The sequence below is a fragment of the Pygocentrus nattereri genome, chromosome 7 (assembly GCF_015220715.1).
Source record: "Pygocentrus nattereri isolate fPygNat1 chromosome 7, fPygNat1.pri, whole genome shotgun sequence".
NCBI lineage: Eukaryota > Metazoa > Chordata > Actinopteri > Characiformes > Serrasalmidae > Pygocentrus > Pygocentrus nattereri.
The window spans coordinates 2,873,481-2,898,969 of record NC_051217.1 but is presented as its reverse complement, the minus strand read 5'-3'; the positions used below and the strand labels follow the sequence as shown (position 1 = coordinate 2,898,969).

Here is a 25,489-nt window from a genome sequence, read left to right as displayed (position 1 = left end):
TATCAAACGCAGCATGTAGTGATACATACAGGGCAAAACTGTTGGACGTCCCTGCGGAGGCTGTGATGTGAAGCAGTGGTCCTGTGATTTCTCATGCAAGTGTAAACTGCACATGGGTTACATGCATGATGTGAAGCTTATACCATGTCTCCCTCTCTCCCTCTCTCTCTCTCCGCCTTGCCGTGTCTAATAATGCATGTGCATCTCAAGGATGAGCAGCAGCTTTAAGGAGGAAAAAATAACCCCCAAAGCCCGATGTGTAGGCTAAAGCTTGCTGCTGGAGAAAATGTAATCTGGAATTCATTTTTCTAATTGGGAACAAAGGAGGGCATTATCCGAGCTTTAGCGGCTCACCCACGCATGCAATCACAGTGGCATGGTTTAATCTGGAACAGCAGCAGCAGCAGCTTCAGCAGCAGCGGTTGGAGATTGCCACTGGCCAGCTGAGCCACCTGTTTGGCTGACCCTTCGCCACACTCCTGCGGGCCGTCCTGCACTGGACTGTGGGCACCTCCGTGAAAAGAGGCAAGACGGTCTTATCTGCTGTCCTTTTAGATTCATGCAGGTTTGTATTGTTCTGGTGGATGAGTTACATCCAGAAGTAGAGTGTTGTGTAATGGTGGGATAGTAACCAGTTTTAATGACATAGTGAGATACAAAAGCCTGTGATTTCAAATTGTAATAGTTCAGATAACTAGGGAGCCACCAATCATGATCTTTTGTGTCTGATTCTGATTTCTTTATAGCCAGCCTGGGGCTGATTTTATTTTTTATTTTAAACGATTTTTATTAGCATTTTTTAATTCAAAGGACTAAGTAAACACAAGAAACACACCAGCACATGTCCAGCTTTCTGAATCATTATGGAATCATCTGCAGCTCCATTCATCACCAGAAATGTCCATTTTCACGGCTTTTTACAAGCTGTGTAAAACTTACATGGACTGCAGGACAAACTGGCAGAGTTGTTCTTCCAGTGCAAACGCATTAAATTGCTCATTTTTCAGCTTCAGGGCAAAAAAGCAGAAACAGTAGACTACAGATAATTTTTTCAATATGTAGCGTGTCCTCCCTTTACCTTTATTACACCCTCCATTCGCTCAGAAGGCTTGATTTCAGCTCTTCATAGAAATCTGCGGGGGTATTTTTCTACACTTGTAGAGTTCAGGCTTGGAGGTCGGTTTCATTTTCTACTGATCATGATCCAAGTAATCAAATACACTGAGTGGTATTGAGGTCTGGACTCATTCCATTGCTCTGATAACATCAGCAGCTTCTTTGAAAATGTTTTGTCTGCTTTCTTTTCTCAGTCAAAGCTCCAAACCGCTACACATCCACTATTTTCAGATCTGAAGCAAGAGCAGTCCTTGCTTTTCTCCTGTCTCTCAAAGATGAGAGCTTGTTTGTGTTTATCACAAACAAGCTTTCACAGCTTTGATGGTCTAACAGGTCCATGTTTTTCTGCATATTGTATTTTATTTTATTAACTCTCATTGTGAAAAAATAGTTTTTTGCCTTATGACTTTCTTTTATGCAAGTGGATTATCTTACAACCATACCTCCCAAAAATTAATAAATTATTGTCTGTATTTAATGGAAATAAAATAAATAAAGGGTGGTCTCTGACTTTTGCAAAGTTAATATTATTTACTCTTTAAGGGTCCAAGCTGAAATTTTTAATTTGTAAATGAAAAATCAGTTGCCTGTCCAAATCTAATTCATTGCATTTATAAGCATATCGCCTACTCTGCTTACTGTCCCCTCTCTTCTGCATCTAGATAGAGCTAGTGTGTTGCTTAACTGTGGTCAAATCAAATCATCAAATCAAATCAAATTTATTTGTAGCGCTTATTACAACGGATGTTGTCACAAAGCAGCTTTACAGGATTTCGGAAAAGACAAAGTTTTAACAGGAGTGTAAGAATGTACAGAAACCCCCCCGGTGGGCAAGCCAGGGGCAACAGTGGCAAGGAAAAACTCCCTCAGAACTGAGGAAGAAACCTTGGGAGGAACCAGGCTCACCAGGGGGGACCTGTCCTCCTCTGGTCAGACTACCTACAAGTGATTATACTACTAATATTAATAGCAGTAATATTGGTAGTAGTAATAGCTAGGAGTCCATGAGAACATCAGTGTAGGGTGGGCAGCTCGTCCAAGGCAGGTGGTGGCAGCTGGGGCGTGGGCAGCTCATCCAAGGTGATTCTTACTTAAAGTAATCCCCTACACCTGTTTAATAAGGCACTACACTGAAAGCGAGAGCTGACTGCCTCATGTAAATTCATTCAATTCCATCACAGATCAGCCAAAATGAAAACAATAAATTGGTTGATTTCTTGTTTGGAGCAAAAATCGTCTGATTTTGTTTGTGTTCTGATTTTCCCCAGTCGCCCTACAGGTGTATGGTAACGTGTTTAGTTTATGAAAGCTGAGCTAAAGTGGCTTCACTCATGTAAGAGTGCAAGTCTGAAGTGGGGGTGTTTTAAATGCGGGGATGCTGACTGAAAATCAGTTCCTCATCTGCAGAACTTGCAGAAAGAAAGTTTTCGCAACAGGAGGAAACGTTTATAATCTCAGTAGTCAACAATAGTTACACCCTTATTTTAAGTACAAGTACTCAGTAGTTACACTGCTGTTCAAGGGGTCATAGTAATTGTATTTAAGTCATATAATAACTCATACAGTACATAACAACAAGGAGTTAAATGGTAAGAAATAGCAACTATTAAATAATAAACTGTAGTTTTCTGTTAGCAGTCATTGTTATCACAAAATTACTATAAACAGCTGTGTGATCACTGAGCTTTACTTACCGCTTTTCCAGTGTGAGTCATTGTGGATGTGAAGTTCATTTTCAATGCTGTCCAGCTTTCGGAATCATGGAATCATCTGCAGCTCCATTCATCACCAGAAACTGTGTAAAACGTACACGGACTGCGGGACACACTGGAGCTGTTTTTAATCTGTGGGAGTGTGTATTCGTATCCTGGAAGGTCCAGGCCATTTATGATGAATGTTTATATACATTTAAATAGATTTTTGGTGTGGATAAAGCAGCATTAGTGGTGATGACTGTGATCATTTACATCATTGATTTAAGTCTTCATTCCGTTCCCATCTCTAGTAAGTGTAGTTTGCTTTGTTGTTGTGTCTTTCAAAGACTTTGGATGTGGAAAGGACGCTGCCGTGTGATTATTAACTGATCATCAACTGTCTCCTGGGTGTGGTTGTCGTTCTGTTTTGTAGAGCCCTTTCCCAAAATGCCTTGCTTCAGTCAGTCTCCTTTCAAGGACCAGAAAACCAGAAGATCATGTCTCATTTTCTTTTGTTTGATCAGACATCCAATCTCCTCACGCCGTATGTCTTTTTTCCAGCAACGTTCTGATGTAACCCAGTCTCAGTTCAGAACTATTATCTACTGAACTGCATGGATCTGGCCTTTACAGTAACCATGGTAACCTGAGGTAGTCACTGATGTAATTAAAGAGGGTTTTTTTTTTGGCCTGGTGCGATACAGTAACAGTTCCAGCATTGAAATGGATCTCCAGGACCTTTCCTGAGTGCACTAGAAGACGCATCTATAGTATTTTGTGTAGAGGAAGTGTGGAAGATGTGGATACAGTATTATTATTGCTCCTTTGAGGGGTAGGGGCGTGGGGGGCTGCGCACACACATACCAGAGCGTTTTTCTCAGGCATACTGGTACAGAAGACCTGAAAAGAGGTTAAAATGGTTAAAATCAAAAGTGCAAAAAAGGGCAGAGCTGCCAACATTTTAATGTTTAGGCTTTTGTCATTCCTTTGTTCTTTGAGTACTTTGATTTTTAAAAAGGGTTCTTTTTTTTCAGCCTGAGGAAACATTTTCTCAGGCTTTGTTTTGCTGCTGGAAAAAAAAAACATGTACCAGTATTCCTGTGCCGTAATATGTGAGAGGGAATACTGATGGAGCTCCTTTTTTTCCTAGATACTTTGATGTGATGCTCCACATCTTGGAGCTGCTGTCACCAGAGAACCCCAAAGATAGAAGCACTCCCACTGTACTGACCTGAGAGAGAGAGAGAGAGAGAGAGAGAGAGAGAGAGAGAGAGAGAGAGACAGAGAGAGAGAGAGAGAGAGAGAGAGAGACAGAGAGAGAGAGAGAGAGAGAGAGAGAGAGAGAGAGAGAGACGGAAAGTCAGTGCAAAAAAAAAGCAATAAATAAAAGGTTTGGGAATTGAGATGAGAGACGGAAAGTCAGTGCAAAAAAAAAGCAATAAATAAAAGGTTTGGGAATTGAGATGAGAGGGGAATGCAGAGAGACAGCCATGGGAACGATGGTTGGTGGGCTGCAGCAACAGAGGGGCTTCAGGTTCGATTACGAGGCAGGAGTTGCGTCTCAGCCTAAACGTTCAACCAATAGGGATGAGTCAGGTGGTGAATCCTCAATTAGAGCGCCAAAGTGAGGAGGTCGCTGTCGCTGTCGCCGTCATGCCCCGACGCGGCCCCTCCTCGCTGTTTCTCACAGAGAGATCATTTCTCAGCACTAAATGAACTCATAATTCACAGCAGGTAGGACTCTTCAGAACACAGGAGACGAGGAGCTTTCAGTTTGATGAATTCTCTTTATGAGAGTTCGTTATGGGCAGCATATTAAACGGCGGCCGTCTCAGTGCTGGTGGAGCGCCTCGAATGAGTGGAGCTGTGTTTCAGAACTAAATGAAATTGTCACCCTGAGACGTGTGCTTTTGTCTCTTCTGTTGCAATTTAAGGGGAGCTTGAATCCTTTAAAGTCTAGAGTTTTTATTGTTTTTCTATATTTAGATGTAATAACAATGACATGATTGATTTCTAAGTTACATGAGTTACCTTTGCAGTGCTGTGCAAAAGTCAGAGACCACCCATCGATCACTTAACTTCCAATCAAAATGGTCATTAAGTAAAAGTTATTCATAAGAGGCTGGTCATGTCTTACTTTCAATGCAGCACTTTCTTAAATATTCTGGCCCATTAAAAAGCAAATAGTGTTCTTTATTTTACTGTGCAGAAGTCAGAGACCACACATTATTTATTTCATATCCAGTCAAAATAACCGTTCAGTACATTAATTCATTTTTCAGCAGATGTTTCTGAGGACATCATATATACTTGCAAAAACAGAAAAGGAAAGTCAAAGGGAAGTAAGTGAATAAAAATTGGGTAGTAATTGGACTCCTAAGACCTGTGCAAGACCTGGTAGACCACCAAAACTCACTGTCAGATAAACAGTTCCTAAAGCTTTCATCTCTGAGAGAGAGAGAGAGAATGAAGCAGGCTCCATTCTTGCTTTAGAGCTAGAAATCAACAGGTGTTTCTGTCCGTCCTTCCACTGTGAGAAGACAACTCCACACTGTGGGTCTGAAAGGATGTGTAGCTGACGAGAAGCTGTTACTGAGAAAAGGAATTTTTGATTGATACATAGATAGATAGATAGATAGATAGATAGATAGATAGATAGATCCCGAAGGAAATTCAGGAAACAAAGAAGCTGCTGGTTTTTTCACAGCAATGGACTGTCCAACCCTCAACATCACTAAACGTGTTTGAGATTACTTCGTCTGCGAGAAGCAGAAAATACAACCACCCTCAAGCACCGAACTTTGGAGGTGTGGAAAAATATCCCTGCAGATTTCTTTGGAGAACTAAAATCAGCCTCCTGAAAAGAATGGAGGCCATAATAAAGGCAAAGTCTGAACACAATAAATACTGAAAGATCTGCCGTTACGTTTAGTTGCTGTGTAGTTTTCTGTTAAATACATGTTTCTGTTTTATTTGTAATGCTGAGTATCTTGGCTATTTTTGGAAATTAAGTAAATTATGAGTGACCTTTGACTTTTATGCACTGCTATATATTCAGTTTTTTGTATAAACGGGTCTGAATCTGAGGTTTTTACCCACTTCTTCTCCCCAATGTAGAAAATCCAATTCAGTTCAGTTCAATATTCAATTCAACTTTATTGTCATTATACAATACAGGGTAGTACAGTATAACATTCCACCCTCTAGTTAGGGACCCCCCCCCCCCCCCCCCCCCATCACATGATACCACCAGATAGGAGCAAAGGCTTCCTCCAAGCGCTGTGAATTGCTCCTAACACAACGTAATATCTACAGCTGAATACATTGGCTTTTTCATGTTTTGCTGTCAAACAATTACAAAACATCTTTTTTTTTTGTTTTGCAAAACAAATGATTATTGCACATAATCATAACATCAGATTTTAAGCATAATAAAGCATCTTTTCTTGCAAGTACAGATATGTACAAATATATGAATCGAGTTTAGAATCATTGCTTCTCTGCTTGTTTCATTGAGTTCTGGGTGATTTGTAATCCATTTCAAAAGGTTAACTCACTTTTTCTACTTTCTCCAATCCCTCTCTACTCCACCCTTACCATGGGATAAGCGTCTGAAGACCAGCAGCATCCAGACATCTACAACACTCCTGTAATCATCTGAACTGGAATCAGACCTGCACAAGTGCACCAGGTAGATCAGAGCGATTGGAGAGACTGTAACAGGTAGGAAGCAGGGGAGATTTTGGATGTACTAGGGGAGACCGGCAGCCAGAGGCCGTTCGGAGGGCTGGCAGGGAGAGGGCATAGAGGGTGGGCGGACAGCAGCACCATGGAGATTACAGATTAGGAGATTAAGGGACAACAGCAGAGCAGGGCACATCGCCTTGTCAAAATTGGAGCTACCAGCAAACCCAATGCAGCCTTAAGGACTCAGTGTGAGACTGGTAGGGGTTGGTGAGAGACACATGTTCCTATATGCTCTATAGCTGCACTAACAGAAGGAGGTCAGCTGGAGTGATGAGATTTTTTGTTGTTGTTGTCTTTTTTTATTTTTTAATCCGATCCCTGCTCCTTGCAGGTCTTTCCTTCATAAGCTGTTTTGAGGAGGTTCTCGGTCAAGATCCTTCAAATCCCCTTTGTGTGTTTAAGTCTTTAGGGCTTTATTTTTAGGACTTTGATTGCTTTTGTTGGTTCACAGCTTTGTCATTAAATCGTTTTTTTTTTTCTTTTCATTACAGAGAGAAGTCCATAGGCCACCCACACAAGGAACTGCCCGTCCAGCCTGGAATGTCCAGAGAGCCTCACTTTCTGGCAGCCAGCCTGAGTGTGGACCTGTTGCAGACAGAGACCGTTGCAGAGTTTATTGCCTGCTGTGCCAGCACTGAGACACACACTCGGTTCACGTGAGCTGACCGCCGTCACACACACCGCACTGCAGTAACCTGTGTGCAGCTGTCACTCGGGTCACTGCAGCGACTGCGGGCCAGCAGGAAAGGACGGCCATGCCTCTGAGTCTGGACAAGTCTGGACTGGAATTGTACTGATGCAAGGAAAGAGGGGAGGATAGTGGAAAAGAGAGAAAGGGAAAGTCCAGGATGACTTTTCAGTACAAGTCTGTAGGAAAACTCCACCCTTTTCCTCCAGAGACTGCTGGCCTTTACCCCAACACGACGGCTCGCTAGAGTGAGAGCGAGCAGGATTACTCTGCCGAGGAGTGCGCACTCACATGCTTGGAGAGAATTCTGCACAAAGCATGTGGATGACAGCCTTTGCTTGGCTGGCGCTGAAATGTCAAAAACGCTGAGGGGTATTTCCTACAGCCATCGCTGCAGGGAAAATCAGACAGCTAACACTCGCACACACGCGCACAAAGCACGCTGACTGACTGGGTTTTGCAACGAGCTGGACAGGTGTGCGTGTTTGAGTGGAGCCAGGAGAGGATGAGAGGCAGGCGCTTTTGAGGTGAGTGTGACAAAAGGACACAACTTTATACCTGCAGCGCCTGTTGTACTTTGAAAGTACCACGAGACAGTTTTACGTAATATGAAACAGCGATGTAAAGTCAATAAAAATGAGAAAGAAGCTTATGTAAACATTAAGAGACAGAAAATAAAAGAATTAGGACTGGAAAAAAAAGATGAATTTGAAGAGAAGTGTAATTAATTTGAAAATGCCAGCTCCTTTACATTTTGTGAACAGAAAACTCCAAAATTGTTTACACTAAACTCATAGATGGGATAAATCTCAATAAATGAGTGAAGCGTAAGTAATGATGCTTCCAGACAGATGTACTGCAAGATATAATCAAACAGTTGATAAACAATAAAATGATAAACAGTTATCATCATGCTCTGTGGCATTTCTAAAAATTTTGAACAGGCCCAGTTGACCTTGATTTTGCTTCAAGATGGCGAGAGGTAAAGATCTAATTGACTTTGAATGAAGCTTCATTACTAGGACTCAGTCACAGGTACTGCTCATCTGGGTAGCATTGAAAATATAGCAGTGAATGAAGTGACATCTGCATTTAGATCTATTGAAAGACATCACTTGGCTGGAAATTGTGGTCAAAAGTGCACATTCAGTGACCATGCCACTGGGGCATTAGTGCGATATGTCATGAAAAACAATAGACCAACTGTTCAGGTGACTGACACTGTCAGGTCAGTGGTGTAAACATAACAGGGACTAGTTTACAGAGATGTGCATCCTTAACCATATTCTCCACAAGTGGGCGAGTGCATGTGTGAATGCAGCAGTACAGGTCTAAGGGATTGACCCTCCCCATAGTGAGGAGGGCTGGTGGCTCCGTCATACTGTGGGGCAGGGTTGGCGCCATACCTCCAAAAGTGGTGGTAAAACTTATCGTATCTGAAAAACAAAAAAAACCCACAGCTGGGTGAGTGAAGCTGGACTGTGACTCACTAAAACTACCTTTCACGTCATGCTGATGTCTCTAGAAACCAATTAGTGAACAGTCAGTATTTGTTTTAATCCTGCGATTAACTGGGTTTAGCCTCAGATGGCAAACTTTGCTAGCTAGCATCCCAAACAACATCTGGCTGTTTTCATAACCTGTTTATTTTCTGAGATCCACTCCGAAGTTTTTATAATATTGTATCTTTTTTTCATTTGGTTTAGGTGATTTCTCACTGCAATGCAGTTACTAGATCTTAACCTAGTGCAGATTTTGGACCGAAGCGTTAGATGGTGCTCTACATAATCATGAAACCACCAACTGAGGGAATATACAAATATGTGCACTGAAGATCTGGTTCTGGTGGCTTGTGGTGGCCCAACACTTTCCTAAGACTCTTTAGGTATGTTTTTTTCCTTAATTTGTCACCTACCTCCACATTGAAATAAAGAACATGATGTTATTTTTGTTACATTTTGTTATTTTTACAAACATACAAATTCATAGAACTGTTTAAAAATTTTAAAAACATTTGAAAAAAGCCTATATTCAAACATCTTCACAGTATCTGCATTTGATCTAAATTATTGGTTTCGATCATTTCTACATGCAAATACCTTTTCTCTTGCTGTAGATTTTTGGACTGGTGCTCGAGGCACACCCCTGCTGGAGAGAGAGGGAGAGAGAAAGAGGGGGCGGGTGATCAGCAGTGGAAGCTGATACTGTTGATGTGAACCACAGACAGAGAGAGGGAGAGCGAGACAGCGCCACTTCCCACCCTCAAGCTGTTTGTGTGCGTGTGTGTGTCGGCTGGCTCCAAGGGCACAGTGGCAGGGGCTGGTGCATGGCAGTGGGGGGGCAGAGCGGCGTCCGCTCCTCAGCAGCGGTCAGGCTGGGGGTCGACCTGGGGCCTGGGCCTGGGCTGGGCCGCCTGGGCCAGGACGCAGAGGCCAGGCGAGACGAGGCCCTGGGGGGCCGTTGGGGTTGGAGCTGTGGCAGGAGATCGGGGATCCCGGACAGGCCCAGGGAGCATGCGCTGCTCTCTGCGTGTGTGGGTGCTGTTGGGGTCTCTGGCCCTCCTCTTCCTCACCTCACTGCTCTTCTCTTTCTCTCTGAGAGGGGGTCCTGGCCTGCCCTACCTGGACCCCGGGCCTGACTGGGAAGAGTCCCGCAGGGTGAAGCTGGTACCCAACTATGCTGGATCACACAAGCCAGTCCCTGCAGAGAGCGGCCAGCAGAAGACATGTGCCTGCACTCGCTGTGTTGGTGACCCTGGCGTGTCCGACTGGTTTGATGAAAATTACGATCCTGACATCTCACCCGTCTGGACACGGGACAACATCCAGCTGCCTTCAGATGTCTACTACTGGTGGGTGGTGAGTATCCCGGTTATATCCCTAAATGTCTTGTCTGTTTTTATTTATTTATTTATTTATCTATCCCTCAGAACACTTTATATTCCATATATATGATATTCTGATACCCATGGTCTGGAAGAACTTGCAGTTTACCACTGTGATTTGCATGCAGTATCTTTTTCAGTAAAAGTTTAAAAAGAAACTTAAAATTAAAAAGTAATTTTTAAAATTAAAATATATTTTTTTTAAAAAAGTACTATTTACTCCACATTCCAGACAGTCCATATATGGTATCTGAGCAGCAAAAACAGCCTATTTTTAATCTGTCATGTTTGTGACATCACAACCATGAACACATTTGCATTGCAACATCCATTCAGCTAATAGCGGTTTTGCGTGCCTGTTCACATTGATGGAATAAGGAGTGCTGTTACTGCAGACTGTCTGTAGCAGTTATTGGAAGACGGTTAAACGGTATCTAGCATCTGGCTGTGGGAAAGCAAAAGTATCTTTTTGCTTAGCAATTCTGAAGGAACCAGACATCTGAAACTGAGTGGCTAGAGTTTCATGTTTTATTGCCTCTGAGGATGTAACAGAAGTAAAAAGGAGCAGAACAGTAGAACTGTAACAAAAAATCTTGTTTATTTGGTTGCGTAAACATTAATTATGAATTTTTGCTACATAAAATCATACAGCGGTTAAACATGGACTAAAACCAAAATGTAGAATCTGGTCCCATTAACAAGTAGAAGAAGCTCTAATGTAAAAGTCAAGTTACAGATGAGCTCCACAGAAAGTGAGTAGTTGCTACCCTTGACTAAACATTCTTTGAATTACTTTTTAGGTGTTTTTCCCCTTAAAGCAGGAAGTGTGAACTCTGAAATTGTGCTTATGCAGCGCGTCTAGGAGACAGAGAGCCAAAGGGGAGGTTTTATTAAAGAGAACATGAGTAATGTCTGAAAATGAAAACGAGTGCACCAGCCGAACAGCGCAAAAGTCTGTAATGAGGCCCAGAACGAATTGGCGCCCGGAGAGGCGCCCGGCTGATTTAAGCTGGAGGCGGTAATAGATGAGAGGAGAAGGTGGTTTTACTTACAGAGCAAGTGGAGAATGCCTTGTTTAGTGAGGACGCAGGGTGACCCAAGGCAGTCTGTTTGGGCCCTTGGCTAAAGTTCTTCACTCTACCATGTATTTTGGGTCTGTTAGGATTGCCGTATTTTGCCTTGTGCCTTGTTAATGAACAGAAGTGCCAGCCTGTTTTAAGAGGTTTGAACAGATGAAAGTAAACAATGTAAGAAAATGTGTGTTAAAGAGAAGAAAAGGTGGGAAAAGAAGATCGAGAGGGGCAGGAGAGTTGGTGTTGGTGTCAGACAGGCCAGACGTTTTGTGCGATGGAGGTAGGTGGGGGAGGACTGGAAAATGGCCAGTTGTAGGTGAAGGTCATGAAGAAATCTATATGAGTTTAACAACTTTACTGTCGTGTTTGCTATATCAGCGAGAACTAGACGCACCACAGCAGGGCTTACATACCCTTGACTCACTCTTTGCTGGCCTTAGCTGGGCTCAGAATAAAATCACTGGCTGCCATCCGTGTCCAGGGAACATTTGCCAAGAATTATTGGGCCGAGTGGAAAGCCAATGGGCTCGGCCAGCCGCTGGCACAGGAGAGAGATGGGCAGATAGATGGAGTGAGAGAGAGAGTGAAAGAGGGGAATATGAAAAAGCAACTGAGTTAAGAGTGAAAGATTGCTGGAACATTTGCATGGGCGTTTCATTAATTCCATGGCAGCAGGTGGCTTCAGCGCCAGCGCTGGCACCCTAATTCCATGATTGTGTCTGCATGGATAGGAACACAGGCAAAACAAAGACAAAGTGAGCTGGAACACAGTGCCTAGCCCCTACTCCCTGCTAGCCTCAAGATATCCTGCTAATGACATTTACAGGAACAGTCATCTCTAAAGCTAGCTAGATAAAAAGCTGGCATTCTTGGATGTTATCCATAACCAGCTTTCCAAATTCCGTCATTAGGTGATGGTGGGAAAGTAGCATTCCTTTTTTTGGTAGTGACTCATTTATTGCTGATACTGTTGATATGGTCACTCCACGAAACGGCGACACACCTGCACTGCATACCGTGAAACTTAAGCTTGCACATTTCAGAAGGAGGAGTCAGTAGAGTCAGTAGAGTCAGTGAGACATTGACAACCACCACTCAGATTTAACACTCAGTTTCTCTCTCCCACCCTCTTTTCTCTCTTTCTCTCCTTTTACTCTCTCTCATCACCCTCTTTTCTTTCCTCTGTCCTCTCCTTCTCTCCACACCCTCTCGCTGTCTCTTTCTTTCTGTCCATACCTCCTTTTTACCGGTATTCTGCCTTTCTTTCGCCTTTCCTGCTCTCTGTCCCTTTCCCTCCTTTTTTCCACACTTTCTCTTTTTTTCTCCCATTTATGTCCTATGTCTTTCTTCTCTCTCTCCACATCTCTTCCTCTCCCTCCCCCCATCTCTATATACCTTCCGTTTCTTTCCCATCTCTGTTCCTCTCTCCCTCTCTCTCTGATCCATGTGCAGATGCTGCAGCCTCAGTTTAAGCCACACAGTATCCAGCAGGTGCTGCTGAGGCTGTTCCAGGTTATCCCGGGCCGCTCGCCATACGGTTCGTGGGACCCTGCCCGCTGCCTGCGCTGCGCCGTAGTGGGCAACTCGGGCAACCTCCGAGGAGCCAGCTACGGGCCAGTGATCGACGGCCACAACTACATTATGAGGTGAGAGAGAAAAATGAACATGAGCAGAGAAAAAGTAGTTTGAATGTAATCATGTGGTCTTCAGAATCTTCATATTTTCAAAACCATATTCAAATATATCCTAACCAGTCTACCTAGACATGTGCCTCACAAAGACATCCCTACAGCCTCGCTTTAGTCAGGCTGAGCTAAAGTGCTGGGTACCTGAGCCAGATTTAATAGACTGACACTTCAAGAGATTTCAGCCTTCAGAAGAGAGAAGACTGAGGTAGGACACAATGTGCTTATTTGGAGAGGGAAAAAAAGAACATTAGGTGCAACATTTTGCCTTTGGGGAGGTGTGGAGAGATGTTTCAGAGCGAATAGAGACAGAGGAGAGCGACAGCAGGAGGTGGAGGAGAGAAAGAGAGCAAGATGAATGTATAAATTGAAGTACTATTTTGGTAAAGTCTTTATTGATTCAGCTTTGAGCTCTCAAATGAGTCTTGCATCGCTCCCTGTATCCATCTCTTTCTTCCCTACAGCGCCTGCCTCATTCTCTCTCTATTGATGTGGAACCGCTGTCTGTTCTCACTCGGCCACCTTATAAATGACTGACTGTTTGGGCTATTTGGTGCCTTTGGTTGGGATCAAATTGGTTTGCTGTGGCTGTTTTTTTTGTGTCATCTTGAATTGATCTTGTGATGTTGGCTTTGAAAACATAACTAAAAGTTGCTGACACACGGTTCTACTTAAAGAGTTCTTTTTACTGTGTGTTGATGTAGAATGAAATTGAAGCTATAGAGACTACTAAGCTGACAATCAACACCTGTTTACACCTCTTGTATGAAAACAGTATGAACAACACCAAAATAACTGAATCATGTAAAATGCATGTTCTAGCACTAGTTTGGGAAGCTCTGTTAATATTTACCTTTAAGACCTTTAAGTTTGAGCTGTTTATCGGAGTTTAAGAATCAATCATATCTTACAACTGACTTTTCACATGTGACGCTCATACCAGAGAGGAAAGCGCTGCTTGGCTAAAACTATCAGAGCCTTTCAACGCTCCTTAAATTTAGTGTTGGCCACAAAATGTTCATTTCAGTCAGTCCTTAATAGATATTTGCATATTAAGAGTAGCTCAGAAGCAAAGAGGAGAGCGCAGTAAGTAAGTAAGTGTATGGGAGAGGGGTCTGTGTTGCAAGACTAAGAACCACAGCAAAAAGCACTCATTGGAAAGATTAGAGATGATAGGTGAGCACTTGCCAAACATGTGGTAGATTCACACCAGCTGGCCTTATTAATCAGTTGTACCTGTCTCTAATGGCTGGTATTGGCCTTATTAATATGTGTGGGGTGAATCAGTTGGTGCGCCACCCTCTGTTCTAAGCTGGAATAACTACAAAGGACTGCCATTCTCTCCCCCACACCGCAATACCACCAGGCCTTTCGAATATCTGTGAAATAAATTTTTCATAGAATAGACACAAAAACCCTTGTGTTCTGGCAACCACTGTCAGTGGGTGCGAGGTTTGGAAGCATCTAGGGAATCAAACAGGCGTAACTGAGAACAGGGCAGCTTGTATATTTTTTCCAGATTCTGCCGTTGAGCTTACTGTTCGTGCCTTGAAGGTGTTTTTACCTGTTTTTTTTGGCCCTCATTACTAAGCAAGCCCACACTTAGGCCTTTAATCTGCAATTCTCTTGCATTAAACATTGGAGGAAGATCATAATATTTTCTGTAGAGGCTTAAGAAGGTACTTCAGTTGATGAAAAAAGCAAGGCCCACGAGGTTCCTGGAAAGGCTTTGACTCTTAAGAGGATAAAGATGGAGAAACATATAGATTATTGCCAAAGACCAACGTCAGAACCTGTAGCAGAGCATAAAAAAGCTCAGCTAATTCCTGAATCTCTTCATACTCGGGTTGGCACGCTCAAAAGAAGTGAAGGCACCCAAATTCAAGTGAGCGCATCGCAAACGCAGATGCTTTTTTTAAATAAACATGTGGTTAGGGATGGATGCAGTCGGTTTAGGGAAATAGTAGCTGTAGGCAAGGCAGGCTTACATCCAAGGAAAAGAGGACGAGAGAGCATATGGGAGAATATAGACCTTCAGCCTGGAAATTAAGAGGTGAAAGCCAAGCTGAAGTGATGGACAAAGACGGGGACAGAGCATGGAGGAATTGAATCTCTCCGCAGAGACCGAGCTGTCAGCTCCTGTCTTTGTCTATGTCTGTCACTCAGTCTGTCTCGCTGCTGCTTTCTCTCTACTTCATTCTAATACACAATAAACTCTGCCAGTTTATCAGAAACACCAACCTTGTAAATCCATTGAACATTTTGTCAAAAGCCCCTACACAACATGTTCAAAAGTATGTGGACACACACTTCCTAATTACTGAGTTCAGGTGTTTCAGCCGCACCCATTGCCCTGTGCACGTTTTCAGTAATCTTACGTCTAGTGCTTTTGAAAATGTCCTGCTAGATAAATAATTGAACGGCTGTTTTGACAGGAACTTGAAGAACATCAGGAAATAAGGGTGTCTTTCGCACCCTAAGAAAGTGTCTAGAAAGTATAAGCAGTGCTTAAAACCTCCAGCAATGTTATTGTGCCTATTAAAATGGCCAAGTGCTGGTACAAGGTACATACCAGACTCAGTGTATCCTTTCTCTCCCTCTCATTTTCTGTCTGTCTTCGTCTGTTTAGTCACTATATCTCTGTCTGTAGCCCTGTTCTTCTGGCTATCCTTCATGTGAGTGTCACCTGAAAGTGGTGAGTCTGTTGGTCTGTCTGTTTCCCTTGACATAATTTAGGTTGATTTATGGTGCCCATGCCAGTAATTTCCTGGCTTTCCTCGGATGTCGAAAGTGTCCTCTTTAAGCTTCGCTATATTTATAGTCCTGCTGAAGCGCGGAGGCTCAACCCATGGGCTGCAGCACTATTCTGGTCATGATCTAATCACACTTTGTCAAGCCTCCATGGAGAGTGAACATCTTTTACCTGGATGTAGTCATGCACACCACCACAGTTGTAAAGGAGCCTTCTATGTTGTCCCCATTTGCGTCATTTTTGTCGTGCGATCGTTTCATACTCCGTATGAGAGCCATAATTCAGGCCAGCTCTGTGTTCGTTTACTCCAGCCCTACATGAAGGAAACCTAAAACGGCAGAGTAAAAGAGTTTTGTGCCAATAAAAATGCATGAGCTGTACTTTACAAGTGTCTGGGCCGAGTGAGTAACGACTGGTTTGGCTCTTTTTCCAGGATAAACCTGGCTCCCACAGTTGGATATGAAGAGGACGTGGGCAGCCACACCACCCACCACTTCATGTATCCAGAAAGTGCCAAGAACCTAGCTGCCAATGTCAGCTTTGTTCTAGTGCCCTTCAAGACTCTGGACCTGCTCTGGATCACCAGCGCCCTCTCCACTGGCCAGATCCGCTTGTGAGAGATGCACACAAGCATGCACCCACCCACCCACCCACACACACCCACCCACCCACCCACACACACCCACCCACCCACACACACCCACCCACCCACACACACCCACACACACCCACACACACACACACACACACACACACACACACACACACACTGACTCTGTTATGATGTTTCCCATATATAATGAATGCTTTTAGATATTTAATTGAATAAAATGTAATATTAGACAAAGAGAACCTTATGGAACACATATTTTTAAGAATTATTATTTGATTTATTTAAAGACCAAAGTTAAATAATCCACCGTTGTGGAAAAACTTACAGACCCTATAAATCGAATAACTTCTTGCGTGATCTTTAGTAGCACTAACTGCAACATTGCTTATAATGTGATATCAGCCTTTCACAGTGATTAGCTTGGTTGTGTTGGATTGTCTTGCTGCATAACCTGATTATGTTTCAGCCTCAGCTCCTGGGCATGCGCTGAATATTTAAGAATTCTTTGATAAACAGCAGAAGCCGTGTTTCCTTTAATAACAGTAACTTGTCACAGTCCGGATGCAGCAGAAGGAGTAGGCATCCCTGCTCTTTCCCTCAAAGATGTTTGAATTTTGGTAGGATGTTCCAACTGTGAAATGCAGAACATACGTTACAGAAGATTTAAAGACACCAGAGTCGTCCGAGGGAGTTTTAGACTGGACGCTTTAGACCGGTCTGTGCACAGGGCATTATTCCAAAAAGCTTAGAGATGGTATAGGTACTTTTTTGGAAACGTGAGGTGACCATTGAAGTTTCTTTTGCTTAACCTTTTCTGCCTCGCTGCTCTTTCATGAATGCCACTTTTGCCCAGCTCCTGTCGGACTTGGGAGTTTTGGTATCTGACCTTAACTGAGGCTAGAGAGACCTGCTGTTCCTTGGCTGTACTCCTAGACCCTTTAGTGACTTCCACAATGTTTTGCCTCTGTGCCTGTGGGGAAATGTCCTCAGAATGACCAGTACTAGGAAGGTTAAACAGTGTTCACAGACTTCTCAATTTGTAGATAATTGTCTCCTCCTGTTTGTTTGTTTTCTCTTTTGATGGTGGCCTAATGTGCTTATTAAAAACTTTGTAACAACTACATGACTTTGATTGTAAAGTTTAATAAGAGTGAGGTACGTTTAACAGGGCGAACACTGCCTGTGTTGGGTGGTTTGCATGTTGGGTTGATAGATCGTCTTTGTCTGTTATTTAATTTAAAGTTCTGGAAGCATTTCCTGTGACAAGTACAATAATATAGAAACTCTAAAATGGAGCAGAAACCTTTTCGCATCACTGTATATATTATAAATGTGCATATTTGTTGCTGACGGTAGAAAACCTTGTATCTCCATTTTTGGTGTTTTTCAGTTTTTGACATAATTTGAAAGTGTCTGTTACTCTTTACATCGTTTGTAAATTTTATGATGAGTGGCCTAAAAGAAATGACCCAAAATGACATGGGAAAAATTCTGGTTCCATTGACTTACACTGAAAGTGAAGTAGGTTTTTTCCTTCTCCTATAAAGTTACTGTTTTGGAGATACAAGGTTTTCTTCCGACAGAAGCGATAAGCATAATAAGTTGCATAATCCTGAACCTAAACTTGATCTTATTAACAAAAATGAAATGGTTTTATCCTTTTAGTAAACACTGTAGGAGTGCCTGTCAGAATATGTCCTGAATATGTACAGAAAACACGTGCACACGCACGCACACACGCACACACACACACACACACACACGCACACACACGCACACACACACACACACACACACACACACACACACGCACACACACACGCACGCACACGCACACACACACACACACGCACACACACACACGCACGCACACACGCACGCACACACACGTACGCACACGCACACGCACACACACACACGCACACACACACGCGCACGCACACACACACACACACACACACGCACGCACACACACACACACACACGCACACACACACACGCACATACACACACACGCACACACACACACGCACATACACACACACGCACGCGCACACACACACACACACGTACGCACACACACGCACACACACACACACACACACGTGTACACTTTCAGCTATGATCTTCTACATTTCGTCTTCATGGCCAGAAATGGCTACAGTCCTCCTCTCAGGCTCTCCCCTCTTCAGCACAGATTTGGACGAGATACACATACAAACATTGGACAAGCCATCAGTCTCACGCGAGCTGAACAACCGTGAACCACCCACGCGTTCTGTTCACAAGTTCATAGCAGTCTGCAGTCTCACACTTCCATTCGTGCACATGGACACACACTCATACATGCTTCAAAAATATTCCCAGGACACATCATTTAAAGTCAAATTCCACCAATTTTTTTTTATTTCTGCATAATTGCATGAAAGATGTGAACAAAGCCTCTGAGAGTAGTTTGATGTGAAATGGACATCAGTGGACATTGCAGAGAAACCAACTCCGTTTTCTTTACAGTGGTGGCAAAAAGAAACCAGGGGTCACAATATCTACAAACATAGCTGTTTATACTATCCAAAACCATCGGTGAACCCACGTGTGGCTTCTTTTACATGTAGTGTTGATGATGGTAACATCCTGGTAAAAACATTTTTAGCTGCTGTTTTGACCTACAGTGCCCTCCACGTGTCCCTCCGGCATAAATGGATTTTTAAAATTGAGTTTTAGGCCAAAAGCTTTACATAAAACTATCATTAAACAAAGTCTCAGACATCAGGGAGCTCATTCACAGTCTTTTCATGTAATAGCTTCCTTTGTGGGAGCTTTCACAGGCATTAAACTCTCCAGACGTCTGATTCCTATCACCACAACTGTGAACGGTTCTGACTCCGTAAGAACATCGCATTTCACATCAAACCACTCTGAATTGTCTTTGTATACATAGTAAGCACTTAATTATGCAGAAATTTGAAAAAAAAAAGGTTTCCTCTTTAACAAAGCTCTCTACTGTCATTTCCCATTTTCCCATTTTCACCGTTTCGCTCCCTCCCTCTCTCTCTCTCTCTCTCTCTCTCTGTCTCTCTCCCTCAGTACCTATGCTCCAGTGAAGCAGTTTCTGCGTGTGGACAAGGACAAGGTAATCTACACCCCTTTGTGGTGGTATTTTGTAATGTCATGTGTCCTGCCGCACTGCCACCAGCCTGCCCATCCTTAAAAAGAAACATTATCACTAGGCTTGTACCCAAAAACTAAGATTTCAGATTTTTGGAATCATATTAGTCATATTAGTGATTTTTGTATTTTTATGTATCCAGTAATCATTTGTGCTATGTACAATAAATTGTACATAGATTTAAATATTACAAACAACCAAAATATATCATTTTTATTTCTTGAACAAAAAGAACAACAAGAAGATATTGTCTGTCTGTAATGATCTATTTACTGTCATTTCTTTTTCAGAAGTGAGCCATTCTGGATATTAATTTTACTGTAACTTCATCCTCAGTGCTGTGAATTTTTTTTTTTTTTTTAGTTTATTAGAATCATCCACAGCACTGTTCATCATAATGGACACATCAAAAACCTCATATTTGTTTTCCTTTTATTGAAAAGAATTGATTTCAGACATTTGAATGGTAGAGCATACAATGGAAATGGTGTAATAGAAATAGAATAGGCCAGTGGTGGCGTGTACGGTATGGAAGAGTTGTATGTGGTTAAGGCGTAGCACACGATAGCAAACAGCTGGACCAAAGGATTCAGGCACGGGACTTAAAACCTAAAGCCAGTCCACGTATTTCTGCTGCGGTTCTCTTTATACTTGTCAGTTGACCTACTGCTCATGGGTGCTGAGAACAGCAACTCTGACATAGGAACCTCTTGTGCAGCAGCCAGAAACCTCCATCTTCTGTATCTAAAGCCTGTTTGTGCTGTTCACAATGATCTCATGGTAATGTGACATAACCTGATAATACTCTGCCATGCTGTTGTTATGAAATTACATGCTGTGTATAAGGCAATTATCGGGATTAACTGCGGTAATTTCAATAAATTACACAGATGCTTTATGTTCTACAAAATATTGGCTAGACGGATCTCCTAGTGGAAGAAAAACTAGTCCAACTCAAACAGACTGAAAGCTGTGAACTTTGTGCTCCTTGCCAGCTACCAATCCATATACCTGCACCCAGAGTGCCTGTCAGGCTGTAAATTTCTTTATGCTGTCCTGTAGGTTCAGATCTTTAATCCAGCGTTCTTCAAGTACATCCACGATCGCTGGACACGGCACCATGGACGTTACCCGTCCACCGGCATGCTTGTCCTCTTCTTCGCCCTACATGTGTGTGATGAGGTAAATAAGCACACAGATACACAAACATTACACGCACAAAAGGTCTTGTGTGGAGAAAACCAGTTGCACTTTTGTTTGTCATGTTGTTGGCGATTTAAAAATGCTTGGATGTGAAATGCTAATAAAAAACCGAAAGCATTATGTCGTCAAAAGAAAAAACATTCTTTACTTTTAATATAAATTAATGTAAAGAAATTTTCTTCCATTCCGTTCTGTTGGGTCGACTTATCATGAACAATTTTACACCGTGGCAGTTGCTCAAATGAGAATAAAATTGCAAAAAAAAAAACGTTTTTTTTTTTTTTTTTTTGGACACCAGAAATAAGTACATTCTGTTTGACCTGTAATACACTGAAAACACTACAAAGACACCGTATTTTGAGGTTTTACCTTATGAACTTTGTTTTTCTTCTCATTCCAAATGGCAAAACATCACTAAGAAGGACAGCAGCATGTTTCCCACTGCGTTACATCACCTTTTCTTTTAACGCCACTATCATTTGGGGACTGAAAACATCAGTCGATCCAGTTTTCAGAGCATTGTTTTAGCCATTCTAAAGCTATACACCTCTGCACAGCCGTACAGGGCGTTAAGGATATTAACGTAATGTGTATATACACCTGTACTCTATAGGATGCAGCATGTGTTGCATTCTAGATGTTCGGGTTACTGGCTTTTGAACTTTTGAACTTTACACTGTCGACTATCTGGCTGGTAGGAGAGACACACAAAACAGTTTATATTTCATCCTGTTGGGTAGCAGAGTGTTTACGCATAGCACCTTTAGATGCCTATTTTAAGTCGTTTAAACAGAAACAGTATCAGGTTGGTGTCGGCCAAAGTTCAAGGTTTCAACAATATTCAAAGTGTTGGCGTCAGAAAAGAAAAAGTGGCATCATGCCACGTCTAAATTACATGGATACTCGCTGTGTGTAATCCAGTGTTGTTACTGCAAAGAATGGAAACTGTGGATGTGTAAGATAATCTCTGTCCTCACTTAGGTGAATGTATTTGGCTTCGGAGCAGACAGCCGGGGGAACTGGCACCACTACTGGGAACAGAACCGATACTCCGGAGAGTTTCGTAAAACAGGTGTCCATGATGCAGACTATGAGGCCCAGATCATAGACCGGCTGGCCAAGGCTGGCAAAATCACTGTCTTTCCTGGGAAGTGAAGTCCTAGAGTAGGTGTCAATGGGTGGACAAACTAAGAAACCATGCAAGCCCTGCTCCAGCTGACTTTCTTTTATGCTTGTGTACTGTTCACTAGTGCTTTCAGAATGGAAACAGTCCGAAGAATGAATCAGGACCTCCTCACTGATGCCCAGCCCTGGTCAGGAATCCGGCCCCCCTTTTCACCAGTGGTTTTGAGCGGAGGTGATTGTAACTGCTTCTTCCAGGCCTACCTCAATCAGGAAGAGGAACTGAATGAATGGTGGACATAGATACGTTCTCCTCCCTCAAACTAGCAGGTGGGTTAATCAGCGTTTGGAGCTGATTAATCCAGCTCATGTTCACTGAAAGGACTGCATAAAGCTACTACAGAAAAGTATGTAACTGAACATAACGGTTGTCAGTCATCCCATTCACGCCTGCCTCCCATGTGCTCAGCCAGTGGCTTGGGAAATGGGTGTGATTAGCCAATAGTGACCGCTGTGATCCTAGTGCTATAATCCTCTGTGGTTCATTAATGCTGGGATAAGAAGAAACAGCCAGACCGTGCTGCACTGCAGCAGGTGGAGACCTCGTGTCGCCAGGTGGCGCACTCGAGCAAGTGGAAGTTTACATGTTCTTACAAAGCGACGAATCCTTTTTAGTTTGTTGTATTAATTCTTTTATCTGTACGTGTTATCCCGTTAAAGGGTCAGTGTGACCCTGCCTCACTGTGCTGTCACAGCTGTTTGAACAGATGTTTGTCATTGCTCGGTACAACTCACTGTTTAATTATTTTAATTAATAATTACCATATAGTATTACTTATCCAACTTTTTGGAGCATTTAAAGAGAGGAAGTCCAAACTTACTGTCGTCGGTTTAACTGAAACCGCTTATTTAGTCCAGTATGCTCGACCTGTGTTTAGACATATTTATAAAATGATACTTGTTCTAAATTTGTGCAGTGTCTGCAGAGGTAGAGCTGATGCATCAAACATTGAATGAGCCAAAACATCTAAAGACAAAAATAATGAAATTGTCTGCTGCCACCTAGTGTCCGCCGAGGGACACTACTTCATTTATGAGCAGGAACAAAACTGTATCTTTGTGACAAATCCAGGGGAATTTTGACACCGGGGGAAACTTCCCTCTGAGAAGCCCACACTGCTACATGATGTGGAGACTTGGAGATTGATATGTGTCATAATTGATATATGGTCTCCGTCGCATTTCTTGTGACGTTACTGTGACAAATAGCTCGGGCTCAGCCTTTGTGCTGCATGTAAGCTCATGTTGGCATCAGTACCATTAGGTATTTACGACTGATTCATGCTGCTTATTGAATCGAGGTGTTTTTTCTTTTGACAGTGAGGTTAGTTCACCCGAATCTGTCAAAGACTACACTTAAAGGGATATTTCAGCGTGAAACTAGAGTTTAATGTTATCTGTCGTGTTCTGCTGTATTCTGTTGCACAACCTTGTTGTCCCTCAGCCTCGACTGGACTGACAGACGTTTTCGTTTTCTCTTACTATATCCAGGATACAATACACAGCAGACAATCCCTATTGGGTTCAACCAGTACTGACAGCCAGCCTTGCCTCTGATCTGTAGGTTAATAAATACAACCAAGCTAGAATGACCTTAGTCACTGAGCAAACTTATAAAGACAACGATTTTGGCTTTCATTCAGAAAGTCATCTGGCATCCTCCTGAATTCCCCCAGAAAAAATAACCGTTGTTTAAAAATCCACCCAAGGCATTCAACAGAAGGGTTCTCCTAGTCTTAAAACCAGACTACTTGCTCTAGTGACTACTGCAGCACTGTTGTGGGATCAATGTAAAGCATGTTTACAGCAAATGTAACAACGGTTACACTTTTCAATTTGGCAGGTGTGTCCCTTTGGGCACCGTTTAACCCCCAGCTGTCTTTGATTTCTGTTCGAGTGTGTAGAGCCGTGTTCTGTGGAAGGGTAGAGAGAGGCAGGTAACCCAAGCTTTCTGCTTTAGCATAGTCCATGTTTTCAGGTGCAGTAGAATCTTTTTGAAATGTAGACATATCAGCTGTTTCCAGTAGTGTGGAAAACACGTGCAGACGTACACACACGCTTGCGTGCCTTGTCCTTGCTATGGACACTTCCTCCCTGCAGTGCAACAGAAACCTCATACTCAAACGCATCGTTTCCTGTGCCGTCCGATCAGTCTTCTTACTGTGCACGTTCTCTCTCTGGTCAAGTGTTCTTCAAAGTCGTCTCAGCTCCGAAGCAAAAGACCACACACACACACACACACACACACAATCCTACGTGAGGACTGTATTATTAAAGCCCTTCACATGAAGCACGCCCTCCGTTTCCTGAAGCTCAACCACCACTGCTGAGTACTGTGCCTTCAGGACCAGGGTGAAACCCGTGCCACCCACAGTCCACTCGTCTCTGCCCTCATTAATTACAAGCAAGAAACCTGCTAGCGTTCCTAACCTCTCTTAATCCCTCAAATATATACCATCTGAGGGGAGCTGTCAGTTGTAACATATGGTGGGATATAGTGTTGAGTGTCGGTGAAACCTGTGAGATAAAAACTTGATTTCATGAAAGCTCAGCTGTTTACTAACCTCTAGCAGATGGAATTTTTCCTTGAAAATGACATGCAATTATGTCACCAAAGAGTTTTTGCTTTGGTATTCCTGAATTTTTGGTCAGATGTTTTTAAAGAAAAACTCTTCATTTGGGTCCTATGGGCCACATGCTAATCCAAAACCATGTTGAACACTGAATATCTTTTATTTTTTATTTTTAATCGTCCCTGAAGGATCAGAGCTGGATCAGAATATGTACATTTTGGAAGGGAACAGTAATCAGTGAAAACAGTGATGACTTGCCAGCTGTTCCTAGACACTTTTGATGTGGTGACATGACTGTAACGGACTCACGTCTAGCACATTATTCGTATACATTATTTTGGCAGGCGCTCTTATCCAGAGCGACTTACAATTTGATTATTTTACTTATTTTAGGCGAAGGTGGTGTTAGGAGTCTTGCCCAAGGATTCTTATTGGTATAGTGTAGGGTGGGGGACTGAACCCCAGTCTAGAAGGCAGATGTTACCCACTACACCAACCAACCAAAACAAGAGCCAGTAATCCTGTCTTGAACATTCACTCTCACCGGCTCTGTATTTTATATCTTCATATATACACCATATTCTTCACATGAAAGGCCCACAGATCTGTGCCTGACTCCTTCAGACAGAACAAAGGGAGTCTCCTTTCCTTTCACTGATAGGTCTGCAGTGTTAGAACGCAGATAGTCTGGAATCTTAAATGTTATCCGTGATACTTTCTTATGGATCGTGACGCAACCCAAGTGAAAGGCTCTGACCTGCTAATGCTTGTACTGGACTGATTTGAATCATCCACACATTTGCCACACAGGGGCTCCTCTTTCAGCTGAAGGGCCCCACACACAAAAACCAGTAATCCACCGACAACACCGACTGTACATATCCTCCTGGTATTTTACTGCGCTTCTTAACACAACTCCTCCTCGTTAGTGTTGTAGTTGGCCATCACTGGGTCAATGCTCTTTCCTTCCTTTTCCAACCTCAATCTGTACGTGTAATTCTGGACTGTTTTTATCTCATGCTATTGTAAGAAATAAATGCAAATTTAAAAAAAGCCGTCTTTTTTTGTGACGCATAGCAGGCTTACCAGTCTTACCTGAATGTTTCCTCA

General features: G+C 42.8%; 1 protein-coding gene across 2 annotated transcripts; it reads left to right on the top strand.

Moving 5' to 3' along the window:
• The first annotated feature begins 9,466 nt into the window (after positions 1–9,466).
• Positions 9,467–25,432, top strand: st3gal2 (ST3 beta-galactoside alpha-2,3-sialyltransferase 2). Of its 2 annotated transcripts, XM_017691453.2 has the most exons (7): positions 9,621–10,103; positions 12,655–12,848; positions 16,073–16,252; positions 19,340–19,385; positions 20,484–20,603; positions 21,606–21,788; positions 21,875–25,432. In XM_017691453.2, the coding sequence occupies exons 1-6, from the start codon at positions 9,759–9,761 to the stop codon at positions 21,777–21,779; spliced, it is 1,059 nt and encodes a 352-aa protein (XP_017546942.1). In that variant the 5' UTR covers positions 9,621–9,758; the 3' UTR covers positions 21,780–21,788; positions 21,875–25,432. The 2 variants fall into 2 exon arrangements, with proteins under 2 accessions (XP_017546947.1, XP_017546942.1); XM_017691458.2 differs by having other exon boundaries at positions 9,467–10,103; positions 21,606–25,432.
• The last annotated feature ends 57 nt before the right edge of the window (positions 25,433–25,489 follow it).